Source organism: Mobula hypostoma, chromosome 11, assembly GCF_963921235.1.
Source record: "Mobula hypostoma chromosome 11, sMobHyp1.1, whole genome shotgun sequence".
Classification (NCBI taxonomy): Eukaryota; Metazoa; Chordata; class Chondrichthyes; order Myliobatiformes; family Myliobatidae; genus Mobula; species Mobula hypostoma.
Window position 1 is genome coordinate 12,281,964 of NC_086107.1, and position 18,860 is coordinate 12,300,823.

The window sequence follows — 18,860 nt, forward strand, 5'->3', positions numbered from 1 at the left end:
TCAGGCAGCATTTATAGTAAGGAATAAATAGTTGACATTTTGGGACTGACCTTTCATCAGGACAAATGGTATCTTTTACTCAACGTAGTGGGATCAAAAAGAAGAGGACAAAGGTTGAAGGTGAGAGGAAGGACCCTTAAAGTGGATTTATACAGCAACATCTAGAAAATGTTGCCAGTGTAGGTGGTGAAGTCAGATGCAATATTGTGTTTAAGGGTACTTTAATATAGAATGGTCCAGTAGCATAGCAATTAGCATAACGCTTAACAGCGCCAGTTGTAAGATTGGGGTTCAAATCAAAGCTCACCAACGTCTTTATAAGAAGTTTGTACGTTCTCCCCATGGGTTTCCTCCAGATGCTCTGGTTTCCTCCCACATTCCAAAGATGTATGGTGAGGATAGTAAGTTGTGGGCATGCTGTGTTGATGTTAGGAGTGTGGTGACACTTACCCCAGCACATCTTCAGAATGGTGGTCGTTAATGCAAAAGATGCATTTTGGGGTGCATGTGACAAATAAAGCTGACCTGATTTTCTAGAAAATATCAGCAAGGCATGGAGGGGTATCACTCTTCCTTCAGTTAGTCCTGATGAAGGGTCTCGGTCTGAAACGTCGACTGCACCTCTTCCTAGAGATGCTGCCTGGCCTGCTGCGTTCACCAGCAACTTTTATGTGTGTTGCATGGAGGGGTATGTTCCTCATGCAGGCAAATGGGATTTGTGTGGATAGGCAAAAAGGCCAGTTTGGAGATGATGGGCCAGTCAGCCTGTTTCTAAATCTTTGAGAGAATGGGTGTCCTAAATAAACCACAGCCTTTGCCATCCAGCTCTCTATGGCAGCTGGGGAATTCCAGTCCAAATGAATTCGGAATTAAATGTTATTCTAAGTGATGATTGCACCTGGGGGAAACCCAGGCAGTCAGGCGGAGAAATGTTCAAACTCCTTACAGACAGCGGCAGAATTGAACCCAGGTCACCAGCACTGTTAATAGCTGTATGTTAATGGTTACACTACAGTGCCACATTCAGACCAGCTCACTAACCACAATGCTTTCACCACTTTGAGACCTCATCATAGGACCATAAGACATTGAAGCAGAATTAGGCTGTTTGGCCCATCGAGTCTGCTCTGCCATTTCATTAAGGTTGATTTATTATCCCCTTAACCCCATTCTCCTGCCTTCTCCCATAACCTTTGATACTTTACTCATCCAGAACCTATTAACCTCTGCTTTAAATATATCCAATGACTTGGCCTCCACAGCCGTCTGTGGCAATGAATTCTACAGACTCACCACCTTCTGGATAAAGAAATGCCTCTTCAGCTTTGTTCTAAAGGAATGCCCTTGTATTCAGAGGCTGTGCCCTCTGGTCCTAGACTCCCACACTATAGGAAACATCCCCTACATGTCCACACTATCTAAGTCTTTCAATGCTCTGTAACTCTGAACAAAGCTTCACCGTTCTGGAGATCCACCCAACTATCTCCTCACTGAACCTTTTGCCCCTCTACCTGAGCAGGACTTCAGTCATACAGGGCCTTGGTGAAACTACATCTGAAGTACTGTGAGCAGTTTTAGTCTCCCTTCTTACCAAGGATGCACCTCTTTGGAGCGAGGACAATGAAGATCAGCTGACAGATTCCGGGATGGACAGACTGCTGAGCAATAAGTGATGAAGTTGACTTGGTTTGTATTCCGCAGAGGAAGGAAGTTGCTATCCTTGTCAGCCCTATCCCTCATGTGACACCTAACCCAGCTAGCAAAGCAGCAAGTTCAAAAACATATCCTGTCGATGCTGGAGGAAAACAGTGCTTAAGGAAGGTAGGGAATAAGAGCAAGTGTAGACCATATGGATTACCCTTCAGTTACCCTTGTGGCTAATCCTCAACAATAATGCCTGCATAGTGGCTCTATTCTTTAATTCCCCAGAAATGATTTCTGTATCAAGGGATTACAAAGCTTATGTTTAATTGGACATTTAGTTCCGTTCACTGAAACTCTGTGGACCACAAAGGCAGGAAATCAATAGAGAAGTTCAATTACAAACATATCAATGTGTTTCTTCCCTTACACATCCCTTCTAATGCTGTACTGGGAATACTATGGTGCCAAATGCCAGATACTGGAAGGCATAAATTTAAGACGAGTGGGGAAATTTTAAGGGAGTGGGGGGCATTTTTATAGACAGAGAATGGTAGTTTACAGTATTGTGCAAAAATCTTAGGTGCATATATTTACTTAGGGTGCCTAAGACTTTTGCACAGTACTGTATTTGTCGACGTGGAGCAGAGGGCAAGTTTGTGAGGGTGGAGTGCTGCGGAAAGGGTGTGGGACAGGTGACAGAGAAGGAGTGCCAGGGGTGGGAGGGGGGTGGGGGGTGCAGGCACACCCAACCCTCGGACACCAGGCAAGGTCACTTGATTCTAAACAATTGGTTTATTGATCATTACAGAATATCTTTCTGGTGCTTCCCACTCTCTCCCCTCTCCCTGCCCCCTTCCCAACCATTATTCCTCTCTCCCTGCTCCCCTCCCACTCTCAGTCCATAACAGAGACCCATATCAGAATCAGGTTTATCATCACTCACTTATGTCATGAAATTTGTTTTGTTTTCTCCTGTGTCAATAGTACTGTGCAGTACACAGAATTACTACAGTCCATGCAAATGTCTTTGGCACCCTAGCTACATATTCACGTGCTTTAATGGTCAAAAATAAAATAAACAGTTAAATACATGTAGCTATCAGATCACAGCCTAAACTATCAAATCTACTGAAGAGCTGAGATATGCAAATTCAAAAAATCAAATACATTTGCTGTTAAATGGTGACATGAAATAATAGATTGTCATCAATGTCCTTCAGAAAAAGAAATTGCCATCCCTATCTGGTCTAGGCCAAACTCAATCAATGATTCACTCTTAACTTGCATGGCAAAAGGGCAAAGTTACAATACTCAATATGCAGTAGGTTGGGAAAATCAGGTCAGTGGTGGATTACAGGCGGGGGAATTTCTGGAGTGCCTACAAGATGGTTTTTTAGAGCAGTTCGTGGCTGGGCCCACAATCAGCTACTCAAGACTGTGTTGTGTGATACACCAGAATTGATTAGAGAGCTTAAGGTTAAAGAACCCTTCTGGAAATTGATCATAATATGATTGAATTCACCCTGAAATTTGAGAAGGAGAAGCTAAAGTCCTATATATCAGTATTACAGTGGAGTAAAGAGAATTACAGAGACGTGACAGAAGAGTTGGCCAGAATTGATTGGAAAAAAAAACACAGGCAAGAATGACGGCAGAGTAGCAACGGCTGGAATTTTTGGAAGCAATTCGGAAGACACAGAATATATACATCCCAAAGAGGAAGAAATATTCTAAAGGAAAGATGACAAGAGAAGTCAAAGCCAACATGAAAGGCAAAGAGAGGGCATATAATAGAGCAAAAATTAGTGGAAAATTAGAGGATTGGGACACTTTTAAAAACCAACAGAAGGCAACTAAAAAAGCTATTAGAAGGTAAAAATGGAATATGAAAGTAAGCTAGCCACTAATATTAAAGAGGCTACCAAAAGTTCCTTCAGATACATTAGTGTAAAAGACAGGTGAAAGTGGACATCGGGTCACTGGAAAATGTTGCAAGAGAGTTAGTAATGGGGGACAAGGAAATGGTGGATGAACTGAGGAAGTATTTTCCATCAGTGTTCATTGTGGAAGACACGAGTAGTATAGTGGAAGTTCCAGGTGTCAGGAGTCATGAAGTGTGTGAAGTTACCATAAATAGAGAGAAGGATCTTGGGGAAACTGAAAGGTCTGAAGGTAGAAAAGTCACCTGGACCGGATGGTCTACACCCCAGAGTTCTGAAAGAGGTGGCTGAAGAGATTGTGGATGCAGTAGTAATGATCTTTCCAGAATCACTAGATTCTAGAATGGTTCTGGAAGACTGGAAAATTGCAAATGTCACTCCAAGAAGGGAGAGAGGGAACTATAAGCAAGTAACTCCTCTTTCCTAATCACATGTCCAATGAAATTACGTTGCCTTTTAATGATCTCATACATTATTTCTCTTTTTGTGTTTGCTCTGTTCATAACATCCTTGTTAGATATTGATTTCGTCCATGATATTCTTTGCATCCTCCTCAAAAACCACATCTCTGCTGCTACAATTTTCCTCCATACCCTGCCAATTCTTGTGCCTATCTGAAAGCCTGTTAAACACCACAACCCTCCCCCTCCCGCCACACAGTATTCATCGCCTGCACACCACCACCCCCATGCACACTGCTCACCCCGCACTTACCACAGACCCTCCGCACCTCACAACTCACACACACACTGACACCCCGTGCTTACAGCATGCACCACATGCACCAGAACCCTCCATTTCTCATAAATCTGTGTTCCTATCTGAACAGAGAACAGTACCGCACAGGAACAGTACAGCCCTTCAACCCACAATCTTGTGCCAAACCAATTAAATCAGTAATCAAACAGTCAACTAGGTTAATTTCTTCTGCCTACACAATGTCCATATCCTTCCATTTTCTTCATGTTCATGTGCCTATCTAAACGGCTCTTTAAAATCCCTAATCTATCTGCCTCTACCACCACTCCAGCCAGCACTTTCCAGGCACCTACTACTCCCTGCGTAAAAAAACTTGCCCCTCACATCTCTTGAAATTACCCCCTCTCACTCTAAATGCATGCCCCCTGATATTAGACATTTCAACCCTGGAAAAAAGATACTGTCTGTCTTTCTATCTAGGCCTCTCATAATCTTATAAACCTCCATCAGATCTCCCCTCAGCCCGCGTCACTTCAGAGAAAACAACCCAAGTTTGTCCAAACTCTTGTTATAGCACATGCCCTCTAATCCAATCTGAACCCTCTCCAACTTCTGACTTTTGAATTCAGTGCTTTGACTTGTCAAGGCAAGTATGCCATTGTCCAGTGAAACATACAGTACAGTACAAACAACAGGAATTCTGCAGATGCTGGAAATTCAAGCAACATACATCAAAGTTGCTGGTGAACGCAGCAGGCCAGACAGCATCTTTAGGAAGAGGTACAGTCGACGTTTCAGGCCGAGACCCTTCGTCAGAACTAACTGAAGGAAGAGCTAGGAAGAGATTTGAAAGTGGGAGGGGGAGGGGGAAATCCAAAATGATAGGAGAAGACAGGAGGGGGGCGGATGGAGCCAAGAGCTGGACAGGTGATTGGCAAAGGGGATATGAGAGGATCATGGGACAGGAGGGCCGGGAAGAAAGACAAGGGGGGGGGAACCCAGAGGATGGGCAAAGGGTATAGTCAGAGGGACAGAGGGAAAAAAAGGAGAGTGAGAGAAAGAAAGAATGTGTGTATAAAAATAAATAACAGATGGGGTATGAGGGGGAGGTGGGGCATTAGCGGAAGTTAGAGAAGTCGATGTTCATGCCATCAGGTTGGAGGCTACCCAGACGGAATATAAGGTGTTGTTCCTCCAACCTGAGTGTGGCTTCATCTTTACAGTAGAGGAGGCTGTGGATAGACATGTCAGAATGGGAATGGGATGTGGAATTAAAATGTGTGGCCACTGGGAGATCCTGCTTTCTCTGGCGGACAGAGCGTAGGTGTTCAGCAAAGCGGTCTCCCAGTCTGCGTCGGGTCTCGCCAATATATAGAAGGCCACATTGGGAGCACCGGACGCAGTATATCACCCCAGCGACTCACAGATGAAGTGTCGCCTCACCTGGAAGGATTGTCTGGGGCCCTGAATGGTGGTAAGGGAGGAAGTGTAAGGGCATGTGTAGCACTTGTTCCACTTACAAGGATAAGTGCCAGGAGAGAGATCAGTGGGGAGGGATGCGGTGGGGGGGGGGGATGAATGGACAAGGGAGTTGCCAGGGAGCGATCCTATGCGGTACCGTACAAAAGTGTTTGGCACATATGCAGAGCTTGATGCCCAAGAATTTTGCAGAGTACTGTAGTAATTTTATGTATTGCACTGTACTGTTGCCACAAAAAAAAACAATCCATGCACGTGAGTGAAGATAAACCAGATTCTGATCTGGGTCTCTATTGTGGACTGAGAGAGGGAAGTGGGCAGGGAGAGGGGAATCATGGTTGGGAAATGGGGAACACAGAGGAGAGGGAGCAGGAAGCACCCAAAAGGCATTCTGTAATGATGAATAAGATCAATAAACCTGTTTGGAATCAAATGACCTTGCCTGGTGTCTCAGGGGTGGGTGTGTGTACACCCATGCCACCCCTGCCCATGGCTCTCCTTCTCTGCCACCTGTCCCACACCCTTCCCACGGCACCTCACCCTCACCATTCCCAACATTCTTTGCTCCTTCCAGATTTACAAACTCACTCTCCACTCTATTTTGACAAATACAGTACTGTGCAAAAGTCTGAAGCACTCTATCTATATCAATGTGCCTAAGACTTTTGCAGACCACTGTAAGTTTGAAGCACAACATTGGAGATTTTTTTTTTACAATCATTGAAAACAAAATTAATATGCAATGTTGATGTATATATTTTTCTCAATATGAGTATCATGCTTGAAAGAATCTTTCAATGGCATCAACTGTATTTATGAATTGGAGACAACAAAGTTGTTGCAAAACTACAAGGGTGGAAACGGCCAGTACAAGTCTGGACAGACTCTCGTCATTACCATGAGAACATCCTTGTGTGTTTGTCTGTGCTCTGTATCCTGCTAGCTCATCCATCCTGTTGCGAGGTGTCAGAATTTTAAACATTGTACTCTATCATTTGAATTTGCAAGACATCATTTCAATTGAATCATCATTTACACTTCACAAGTGATCGTCTCAATTGAATGGTATTTCACAAGTTCATAATTTCATGGACTACTACTCTTTGTTTATATCCAAAGAATCTTTGAACACTTGGTTTCAGTAAAACAGTTAAACTTTTCCCTGGATTGGAGATTTTATATGATGGAACATTCTGATGTGATAGCTGAGATATTATGCTGAGCCTTGAGTGCATTTCCACTGAGTTTTAGCACTGGATATGTGTCGAGGAACTGTTGCAAAGACAACATTAATTTTTAGTTTGAGGCTGAGGAAGGAACCTTGTGTATACTGAGTCTGGCCACAGGTTAGCCATGATATCAGTGAATGATGGAACAGTCTCAGGTGGCCTCTGAGTTTCTCTGAAACTTGTGCCAAATACCTGCCATCAAAAACACTGAATGAAGAAGGAGTAGCACACACAAAATGATGGAGGAACTCAGCAGGTCAGGCAACATAAATAAAGACGAAAAAAGGGCCAACGTTTCAGGCTAAAATCCTTCATCGGTAATGTGAAGGAAGAAGGGAAGGGCCAGAATAAAAAGGTGGGGAGAAGGGAAGGAATACAACTTGGTGAGAGGGAAGGTAGGTCGGGGTGGGGGGAGCAGGGGGATGAAGTAAAAAGCATGAAGGTGATAGGAGGAAGGGGTAAAGGGCTGAAGAAGTAAGAATTTGATGGGAGAGGAGAGTAGACCATGGGAGGAAAGATAGAACTTCAGTAGACTGAGTTCATAATCTTACTGTGGCATGTATTAATATTTGGTGCCATTAGGGAATTCTAATCCATTGTATTTCAAAGTTAGAAGAGTGGAAGTAGAGTTTATTGTTGTATGCATAAGCACATGTATGCACAGATGCAATGAAAAGTCCTCCCAGTTATCGTTCCTGCTGTCTCCACCAATATCTCTCACTCCTCCATCTCTCTTTCTCCTAAACTCTCCCTAAACTTCCTGCCATCTCTCTGCCCTCCTCATTCCTTCTCCCTTTCCCTATCCCTCTCCCCTTACCACCTCTCTTCAGTCTCTTTCCCTTCTTGACCTTCTCCAACCTTTCTCATTTCTCTTCCCATCTCATCCCTCTCCCAATCCCAATCCTTCTTTTGCTCTTTCTTGCTCTTTCCCTCCCTGCCTCCCATCTCCTGCTCTCTCTATGCTGACCATGCTTCCCCCTCTGTTTTACTGTTCGATTCTTTCATTCTTTCTCAGTTGGCTCCTCTGTCAACTATCTGCCTGTTACTCAGCCCTCCTAAGTCTGTTGTCTGTCACTCAGTCTTTGGGTGTCCGTCTCTCTTGCACATCTTCCATCCCCCTCCCTCAATCACTGCCATCGGCCCTTGGTATGTGATCATCGGTATTACCACACGGTAATGAGCAACTGAGATATAAAAAACAATTGGGGCCTGTATTTAGGAGTGGCCAGGTATATCCTGTTAATCTTTGATACTATCTTTGGTTCATTAGACCTATGTAAGCCTTAGTAATTTTTGAAAATTGAAGTGAATTCCAGTGCCTACTTTCCTTCCCAATTAGTGGAAATTCCAAAGGGGCATCAATGGAAATTGTGAAATTAACCCAATTAATGCAGCTCATCAGGGAGCTGCCTGTCCTCTATTGAAGGAAATTAGATTCAATTCCAGAACAAAAGACAGAGCACTGAGGGAGAACAAAATGTGGATTTTCAGAACTCATTATAAAGTCTGAAAAATTGCATTCCTGAGGCGTAAGCTCCCTGCAAATATTTAACAGATATCAGAGAGATTTTTGATGGGGAAATGAGGCTGTCTCATCCATCATGTCCATGCCAAATGAAAACAGCCTTGGGTTAATTCCAGTACAGCACAGGAGCTGGCCGTTCAGCCCGCAATGACTGTGCTGAGCACAATGCCAAGCCAAACTAAATCTCTTCTGCCTGCACACGAAGCACATCCCTTGCCTGTGTTACCAAGTGCTGTAACAACTATGCCTTTTCTCCAAAAGTAAGGCTGCCAGTGGGGTATTTTGCTAATTACAGTGATGTTATGGAGGTGATAAAGCACAGAAACTGGCTCTTTGGCCCACTGCGTCCCCGTTGACTATTAGTGTTAAATCAGAATCGGGTTTAGTATCACTGGCATATGTCGTGAAATTTGTTGTTATGCAGCAGCAGTGCAATGCAAAATGTATCAATAAAAACTGTAGTCACACATTTGCATCATGTTTTTGTCATGTAAACCTACTGAGGCAAATCTTGTCCTGTGCTTCCCATCGGAACAACAAGCTCCCTATGCCACTGATCTGATTTGATTTATATGAGTAGTATGCAAGACAAGCTTTTCACTGTATCTTCATACATGCGACAGTAATAAACCAATATCAATGCTGAATCCTGGGATTTTGCTTTTGAACATGAAAATCCAAGATGTCCTGATTGAGAAGTGATATCCGCTGTTAGCTTGCTCATCACCAGACTCCCATCAGCAGACCCAGGCTTGTTGTGATTGCCCTGCATCAGGCCTCTCCAATATAGGGCTACGAAGTCCTGAGGTTAGGTCAGAGACCCTATTCAAAACTCAAAGTAAATTTATTATCAAAATACATATAAGTCGCCATATACAACCCTGAGATTAATTTTCTTGTAGGCATACTCAATAAATCTATAGAATAATAACCCTAACACAATCAGTGAAAGACTTGGGTGTTCAACCAGTTTCCAAAAGACAACAAACCGGGCAACTACACAATGAAAGGAATAATAGTAATAATAATAATAATAATAATAAATAAGCAATAAGTATCAAGAACATAAGATGAAGAATCCTAGAAATTTAGTTCATAGGTTGTGGGAACATTTCAATGATGGGGCAAGTGAAGTTGAGTGAAGTTATCCCTTTTGGTTCAACAGCCTGATGTCTGAGGGGTAGTAACTTTTCCTGAACCTGCTGGTGTGTGTCCTGAGGCTCCTGTACCACCTTCCTCGTGGCAGCAGTGAGAAGAGAGCATGGCCTCGGTGTGGGGGTCCCTGTTAATGCTTCCTCAGTAGAATTCAACATGAATTTTTGTACGGCAGATTAGGAGACAAAAGGGAAGTTGTGTTTTGCTTTTCAATTTACTTTACATTTATATTATTATTTATATTTTTATGTACAGTATTTTAATTAGCATTAACATCATGAGGAAAGGCTGAGCAAGCTAAGGGTTTTCTCTTTGGAGTGCTGGTGGACGAGAGGGAACACGATAGAGGTGTGTGAGACTGTGAGAGGCAGAGATGGAGTGCACGGTCATCATCATTATCCCAGGGTCTGTGGGGAAGGACCGTAGTCTAGGCTTCTTCCACTACTGCGCGTGGAGGGGCAGAATTGGATGAGGGAGCCCCTCAAATAACCAAAGGAAGCCATGATGGCAATGATGCTATCTGCTTCTAGGATGAGGCCAAATGTAGGTTGGAGGAGCAACACCTCATATTCTGTCTGGGTAGTTTCCAACCTGATGTTTTCCCCCTCCCTCCCCCCAGCTCTTTTCCCCCCTTTCTGGAACTCCATCCACCCCTTCTCCTCTTTCACCCTCATGACCTGTCATCTACCTTCCTCCAGTTCCTCTCCTCCTTCCCTTGATTGCATGGTCCTCTCTCCTATCCAATCAGATTTCTCTTTCTTCAGCCCTTGACCTCTTCCTCCTATCATGTCCCTGCTTCTTACATCATTCGCCCTCCTCACCCACCTACCCAAATTTCCCAACATCTCCCTCACCTTGTCTCACCTATCACTTGCCTATTTGTGCTCCTTCTCCTCCCGCCACCTTCTTAGTCTGGCATTTTCCCGCTTCATTTCCAGTCCTGATGAAGGGTCTCAGCCCAAAATATCAACTCTTTATTCCCCTCCGTAGATGCTGTCTGACCTGCTGACTTCCTCTGCTATTTTGTGTGTGTTGCTGTGTTTCATTGTGCATTTTTCTATTGGAAGTTTACAATACAAAATGTGTATATATACACAGTACTGTGCATAAATCTTAGGCTCATTTTTGTAGCTAGGGTGTGTAAGACTTTTGCTCAGTACTGTGTTTGTCGATGTAGAGCAGAGTGAGTTTGTACATCTGGAAGGAGCAAAGGATGTTGGGAATGGCGAGGGTGCAGCACCGTGAGAGGTGTGTCTGACGGGTGGCAGAAGGGCGGTGGTTGACGCGGGTGCAGGCGGACCCAGCCTGCGACACATGGCAAGTTCATTCAGCAGGGAGACAGCAGGGAGAAGGAAGTTTAAAGAGGGCTGCTGGAACGCACAGTCCTTGAGAAGTGATGGGCATCACAAAGGAGGACAGGCGGGGATAAAGGCGATGATGCAAATCGGATTAAGTGGCAACTGGATGGCACGATGTGAAATCAAATTAGGAATGGTTGTTGCTTGAAGAGAGCACCTGTGCTCCTCACAGTCATGAGTGGCTGAGGGGTCACCCAAAAGAAGTATATAAGATTATGAGAGGCGTAGATAAGCCCATAAGACATCAGAGCAGAATTAGGCCGTCAGACCCATTGAATTTGCTCTGCCTTTCGATCATGGCTGATTTATTTTCTCTCTCATCCCCGTTCTCCTGCCTTCTCTCCATAATCTTTGCCTGTTTTACTAATCAAGAACCTATCAACCTCAACTTTAAATATACCCAATAACTGGGCTGCCACAGACGAACGTGGCAATGAATTCCATTGATTCATGATCCTCTGGCTCAAGAAATTCCTCCTCATCGCTATTCTAAAGGGACATCCCCTTATTCTGAGGCTGTGCTCTTTGGTCCTAGACTCCCTCATTATAACAAACATCCTCTCTATCTCCACCCTGTCTAGGCCTTTAAATATTCAGTAGGTTTCAACGAGATCCCGACTCATTCTTCTAAATTCCAGTGAGTACAGGCCCACAGCCATCAAACACTCCAACGGGATAGATAGGGGAAATAGTATGTAAGAATATGAGAACGCAGAAAGTAATCAGTATATAAGATTATGAGAGGTATAAATAGCATAGATTGACAAAACCCTTTTACCTGTGGTAGGCATATCAAGAACAAGAAAGCATAGATTTAAGGTGAGAGAAAGGCTTTGGGATGTGCACTGGCAATATTGGAATCTAAGTGTAGAGGAAACACAGACTCTATTGTAGAGATGGTGACAAGAGTTTATTCATACTAATTCCAAAAGAACGTCGGTGACTCAGTTGAGCAACACTGTGAGAAGTAACATTTGCAAAACTAGGACCCCACAATTACTGTTAATCGGGCATCCACTTAAATAATACAAGTAACACAGAATCCCAGAGCCTATCAAAATCAACTTGACAAACTTAAACAGAAAGCACCAGGAGACCACATTAGAAAGAGTGAATCGCTAGAAAAAAACACAACAAAATCTAAACGATTATTGACAATCATTAAACAACAATTAACCAATTCAGGTGCTCTAAAAACCTCGGAGCCTAACACTCTCCAGTACAGGCCTGAAGAGCTCATTACAAAAGGAATTTTAAAGAGGATCTGAGAACATAACTTCTTTAAGCAGAGAATAGTTGATACCTGGAACGAGCTGCCCGAGGAGCTGGTGGAATCTGATGCAATTACAATGTTTATGAGGTAGTTAGAGACACACTAAAATAGGCAAGGTGTAGAAAGATATGGACCTAATGTGGGAAAATGGGATTAGTGTAGGTGGACTTGGATTAAATGTGTCAAAGGACTGACTTCTCCACAGTACAACTCTGTTTCCATGAGCAATGCGTAACTTCTAGTGTCCATTAGAGAGCTGTTCAAGCACACCATCTCTGCTTCTTGGTGGAAGTGGCTGTTTCTGAGGCAAGTTTTTAACCCGTTGAAAGTTTTTTGATGGAGGTACAGGAGTTGATTGCATCTCTGAAAACGATTGTTTTACCACTCTGTAACTTTTGTGGTTGTTCCTAACAAGCAATTAACATTGAAGTTGTCAACCAAATACCTGATTTCAGAACGATTAAGAAGATACCCAAGGAAATGAGGTAGAAACTTAAATTATATTCTTCATCTGTGTCAGAAAATAGTCTGTCGCTGAGATGGTAAGATGGGGGTAAGCTTGGCAGTGGGAGTGAGGCCGGCAGTGGATGACGTTTGGTTTGGGGTGGTTGCCATAGGAAAAATAGTCTTCCAATAGGATCTGAGGGGGGCTTTCCTCAGCATCAAGTGGGCAAGTTTTCCTGGCTCAGGCTGTTTAGATTGTGTTGGGCTATTGGACTGGACAACAGAATTGAAATAGGTTTATTATTGTCAGGTATACCAAGATATATTGAAAAACTTGTCTTGCATACTATTCGGACAGATCAGATCATACACAGTGCACTGATGTAGAACAAAGTAAAACAATAGCAGGATGGCATGATAGTGGTTAGTGTAATGCTATTTCTGCAATCACTGATCTGGGTTCAATTCCCTCTGTTGTCTGTAAAAAGTTTGTGCGTTCTCCGTGTAACCATGAATTCCTTTGGATTCTCCAGTTTCCTCCAGCATTCCAAAGACGTATGGGTTAGTAGGTTAATTGGTCGCATAGGTGCCGTTAGGCAGTGTGAATGCATTGGACTGGGAGAGCATGTTGCTGTGCTCTATTTCTAGATGAGGTACAAGAATGTGGCATAGAGTATAACATCACAGAGGAAGTGCTGTACAAGCAAACAGTGAGGTGCAAGATCATAACAAGGTAGATTGTGAGGTCAAGAGTCCACCTTACCATACTAGGAAGCTAGTTAATAGTCATCACAAGGTTTCAGAGAGTCTGGAGACTGGAGTGAGGAAATGAAGGAGAGCGCAGACCTGAGTGAGGGAGTGTGTGTTAATGTTCGAGGGGGCGTAAATCAAAGTAACAGCAAAAACGAAGATCTGTGGCAGTGGCAGAAGGTTGGCGGGTAGGGAATGAAGAGGAGAAGTAAAGTATTTGTGGGGAGCTGTGAGGGAAAATAGATTATAGGCAAAAGGTGAAATGGATGGATGGAAATTCTCTGAACATTGGCAAAGATTCAAAGGCAGAAAGAAAACATGGCTCCCTTGCACCGTCAGGCCGTGCCATTCAAGGACTTGCGCTAATATTACTTTTGTGACTATATGTGCTACCACAACTGGATGTGCTGTTTGTGACGGTACGTGCTGAGTTTTGCACCTTGTTCCCAGAGCAACGCTGTTGTTCAGCTGTATACATGTGTATTGTGAATGACAATTAAACTTAAATTTGAACTTGGCAGAATTACCTTCTTTATCATGGGAAAATAAATGTGAATAGAAGATAAGTTGGGCAGATGTTCTTCAGGTGTTTTGAAGACTCGAGTGCGACAGTGATCATAATTGTGTATAAAAGATCAAAATCCTGTGCACTGAATTCATGAAGCAGGTTGGCTGGAGGCTGCTTGGTGCCATTTCACCTTGTTTTTGCTTTGCAGAAATGTATGCGATTTGACCCTGATGCTACAGTCTGGGTGGCCAAGCAACGCATCCTATGCACCCTCAACCACAGCCTGAAGGACGTGCTGAATTATGGCCTGTTCCAACCAGCCAGCAATGGAAGAGATGGCAAATTTTTGGACGAGGAGCGTCTACTCAAAGAATACCCCCAGCCCATCAACAAAGGAGTTCCCTCCCTGGAGGTAACAAATTACAAAAGAGTCAAGAAGATTCTGGGTTGTACCCACTAAGTCTTGATCACTTTAATCTTGGCTATGGCTAAGTGTATTAATTGGGAAACTGATATGCTTTATAGATTGTCTTTGGAAATCTCTTTACATTTTACAGTCTTTGAAACTTTCCCAAAATGTGGCAATTCTCGTCATATTGTAAACCAGTTTCCCACAAATAATAAGCAGGTTAATGCTTGGGTGATCTACTTTAATTATACTTTTCAGGAAATAACTATGAAATTAGGGGGATGTTCCTCCCAGAGATCATGTATCTCTGAAAGCAGATGAAAGCTTTATCTGAAAATTGGCACCTTAGAATAGTACAGAGCAATGCTCCCTTAGAACTCTGCTGAAGCACCAACCTCAGTCAGACCTCTGGATTTCTAGCTTGTGCAGGCCAGTTCTCATTTTGAACTGCACTCAAATTTAAACAACCTCCTGGTTGTCAGTTATACTCTTGTCTGGAACATCCTGAAAGCATTCTATCAAAACCTTTTCATAATCTGAAAAAGCTTAGAGTGGCTTGATAGAACTTCACCTTCTGAAAGAAAAGGAGGCACAATTATTCTGTGCTCAAAGGAAAACAATGATATTCAAAGTTTAAAGTACGTTAATGATAGAAGTACATACACTGTATACCACCTTGAGATGCGTCTCCTTACAGACAGCCACAAAACAAAGAAATCCAACAGAACCCATCACATAAAAAAAGACCATTAAACGCCCAATGTGCAGGAAAAAAACGAATTGTGTAAACAACAAAAGCCAGCAAATAGCATTCGGAGCTGAAATTCACTAAAGTAAGTCCACAGACGTGAAGTCAGACATCACTGCAGTCAATCCAGGATCCCATTAGTTGCAAACTTAGTTCAGTGCAGAGACGAGTAAACCTGGTGGAGCAGTGAGCAGAACACTGGCCTGTCTCTTGCCTCTGGCCCTGATGCAATAACCCCTTCAATCTGCCCGGCACTTAAATCGACCAAACAGCAAGTTGATCCTTGCTCTTAGACCTGGGCCCTGCTGCTTCAGTCCGCTCTCGGGCCTGGGACTTGCGGCCTTGATTCAGCCCACAACTGACATTTCCAATTCAGCCCGCGCTTAAGTCGGTGAAACCTCTGCTTGTTCCTCGCTCTTGGGTACAGGTCTGTTGCCATACCTTGGGTTCTGCCATTTCGAATTGCCTCCAAGTCTGCTCCAGCAGCCAAACATTGGCTTGATCTCCGCTCTCGGGCCTGAGCCCCATCAACTCTATTCACCCTGTACACACCACACCTCAATCATCCCACACCTTTGAGATTTCAGTTCACACTGCAAAAATACCAGATGGTACTTTCGAACTATGCACAGGCCACGTACTCAACAAGTCTGTTGTAGGATGAGAGAAGTATTGTTTAAGATGTATCATGAAATAACTTACATTAAAATCAGGTGGGTGACCTTACAGATGTGCTCTCTGACCTGACCAATTTGCAGTGCACTCATGAAATTCATTTGACTTGGCTTTAGGTCTTAGTCCTGTCTCACAAATGCTCTATCCCATCAAAGCTCTTATACCCACTTCATCAGGCATCACCTCTCCAATTTTAGTTAGCGCTCCACTACAGAGTGAGTCCGTGGCTTCCAGGAGTGGGGTTTGAACCCAGCATGTTGACTCTTGCTTTACTGATGCTGCCCATTTGAAACTCCCATTGATTTCATTGATCTCAAGAGATCCGGAGTAACATACACAAAATTGCCAGAGGAACTCAGCAGGTAAGACAGCATCTATGGAAAGGAATAAAGAGTTGACATGTCAAGCTAAGGCATCTTCATCAGGACTGGAAAGGAAGGGAGACAAAATTACTTCCCCTTTCCTTTACAGTCCTGATGAACATCTCTGTTTGAAACATCGACTCTTTATACATTTCATTGAACTGGTGTCAAATCAGCAAACTAGGAGTGATTTTTTGAAAAACATCTTAATTGAAATTAAATGATCTAAATTAATTGAGGAAAATAATTATATTTTACAGTTTTGTTACAAGAAAAGGGTATACAAGCAAGCACATATCGATGAGAAGCAAATTTCAAAGCTTCATACGAAGGTGAGTGTGTTTGCTGACACCAACACCTTCACAATCGTAAATGAGCACCATGTTGCCATTCCTCCTTCACATTATTTGCTTATTTATTGTAATGTAGTAATTTTTATGTCTTCAACTGTACTGCTGCCACAAAACAACACATTTCATGACATACTGTTTACCAATGAGGGTAAACTTGTCTCTGATTCTGAGATGGGCCAGTCATGCTCTTTCACCAATTTGGTTTCCTGCTACATAATTTAAAAAAAAAAGCAGGGAAATTATTGTATTCTCTCTTTTCCACTTTGGCATGCATCACATTCCTCATGCACTCTTTTCCATTGCCTTCCAACTGATTACCAGTTCGTCTATCCCTGCTTTTCGTGTTAATTTTACCTCCTCACTCCTAGGCTGAACTCCTGACCGCACTTTGTTGGTCTCTGTCCTCCTCTATATTCTTGCACTTCCTTCTCTGCCTCCACTGACCTGGCTTTTGTCTCCCATTCATGCTCTAATTTCTCCCACTCCCACTTCCTCCACTTCTGTAAGTGATTAGTTGCCAACGAGGAAACTGAGACCAGAAGAATTAAACGTTGAACTTTCAGGTTTCCCTGGCATTAGGACCCCCTCAGTCCATAAGACCATAAAACATAGGAGCAGAATTATTAGGCCATTCATCCTATCGAGTCTGCTCTGCTATTCCACCTTGGCTAATCCCAGATTCCACTCAACTACATATACTCGCCTTATCCTTTGATGCCCTGACCAATCAGGAAACGATCAATTTCCTCCTTAAATATACCCACAGACTTGGCCTCCACCACAGTCTGTGACAGAGCATTCCTCAGATTCACTACTCTCTGGCTAAAAAAAGTTCTTCCTTACCTCTATTCTAAAGGGTCACCCTTCAATTCTGAAGCTGTGCCCTCTAGTTCTGGATACCATCACCATAGGAAACATCCTCTCTACGTCCACCCTATCAAGTCCTTTCAACAGACAGTAGACTTCATTGAGATCCTCTGCATTCTTCTAGATTCCAGCAAGTACAGGCCCAAAGCTGCCAAACACTCCTCATATATTAACTCCTTCATTCCTGGAATTATCCTCTTTAACTCCCTCTGGACTCCCCAATGACAACGCATCTTTTTTGAGATATGGGCCCAAAACTGTTTACAATACTCCAAGTGCGGCCTGACTAGTGTTTTATAAAGGTTTAGCATTATTTCCCTGTTTTTATATTCTATTCCCTTTGAAATAAATGTCACATTGGATTTGCTGTCTTTACCACAGGCTCAACCTGTAAATTAATCTTCTGGGAGACTGACATGAGGATTCCCAAGTTCCCCTGCACCTCTGATGTCTGAACCTTCTCCCCATTTAGATAATAGTCCGCACTATTGTTCCTTTTACCGAAATGCATTATCATACATTTCCCAACACTGTATTCCATCTGCCACTTTTCTGCCCATTCTTCTAATTTGCCTGTCCTGCTGCAATCGTATTGCTTCCTCAGCACTACCTACCCCTCCACCTATCTTCGTATCATCTGCAAACTTTGCCACAAAGCCATTAATTCCATTATCTAAATCAATGACAGACCATGTGAAAAGTAGCGGTCCCAGTACCAATCCCTGAGAAACACCACTAGTCACTGGCAGCCAACCAGAAAAGATCCTCTTTATTCCCCCTCACTGCTGCCTGCCTGTCAGCCATTCCTCTATCCGTGCCAGCATTTTTCCCGTAATGCCTTAGGATTTTATCATGTTAAGCAGCCTCATGTGTGCCACATTGTCAAATGCGTTCAGAAAATCCAAGTGAATGACATCCACTGCCTCTACTTCGTCCACCCTGCTTGTTACTCCCTCGAAGTACTCCAACAGATCTGTCAGGCAAGATTTCCCTTTACAGAGACCATGCTGACTTTGACTTATTTTATCATTAGTCTTTAAGTAACTCGAAACCTCATCCTTAATAATAGACTTCAATATCTTCCCAACCACTGAGGTTAGGCTATCTGACCTATAATTTCCTTTCTTTTACCTTCAAAGGTTCTAAGGTCAAGTTTAATGTCAGAGAAATGTATGCAATCTACATCCTGAAATGCTTTTTCTTCGCAAAACATACACGAAAACAGAGAAGTGCCCCAAAGAATGAACGACAGTTAAACACGAGAACCTCAAAGTCCCCCCCCAGCTCCCCCCTTCCCGTGCATAAGTGGTAGCGAGCAATGATCCGCCCCTCCCCCACCAGCAAAATTAAACACACATCAGTACAATCACCAAGCCCAAGTGTGTGCTAAGCGATAGCAAAGACACAGACCTTACAGTTACCCCAAAGGCTTCGTACTTCAT

General features: G+C 43.2%; 1 protein-coding gene across 3 annotated transcripts in view; it reads left to right on the forward strand.

The window, feature by feature from the left end:
• Window positions 1-18,860, forward strand: part of shank2b (SH3 and multiple ankyrin repeat domains 2b) — a 1,127,200-nt gene that overhangs the window by 178,334 nt on the left and 930,006 nt on the right. For all 3 annotated transcript variants that reach the window (XM_063061684.1, XM_063061685.1, XM_063061687.1), the window contains exons 3-4: window positions 14,213-14,416; window positions 16,459-16,530. In XM_063061684.1, the coding sequence (XP_062917754.1) occupies window positions 14,213-14,416; window positions 16,459-16,530 (276 nt within the window). The remainder of the gene's footprint in view (window positions 1-14,212; window positions 14,417-16,458; window positions 16,531-18,860) is intronic.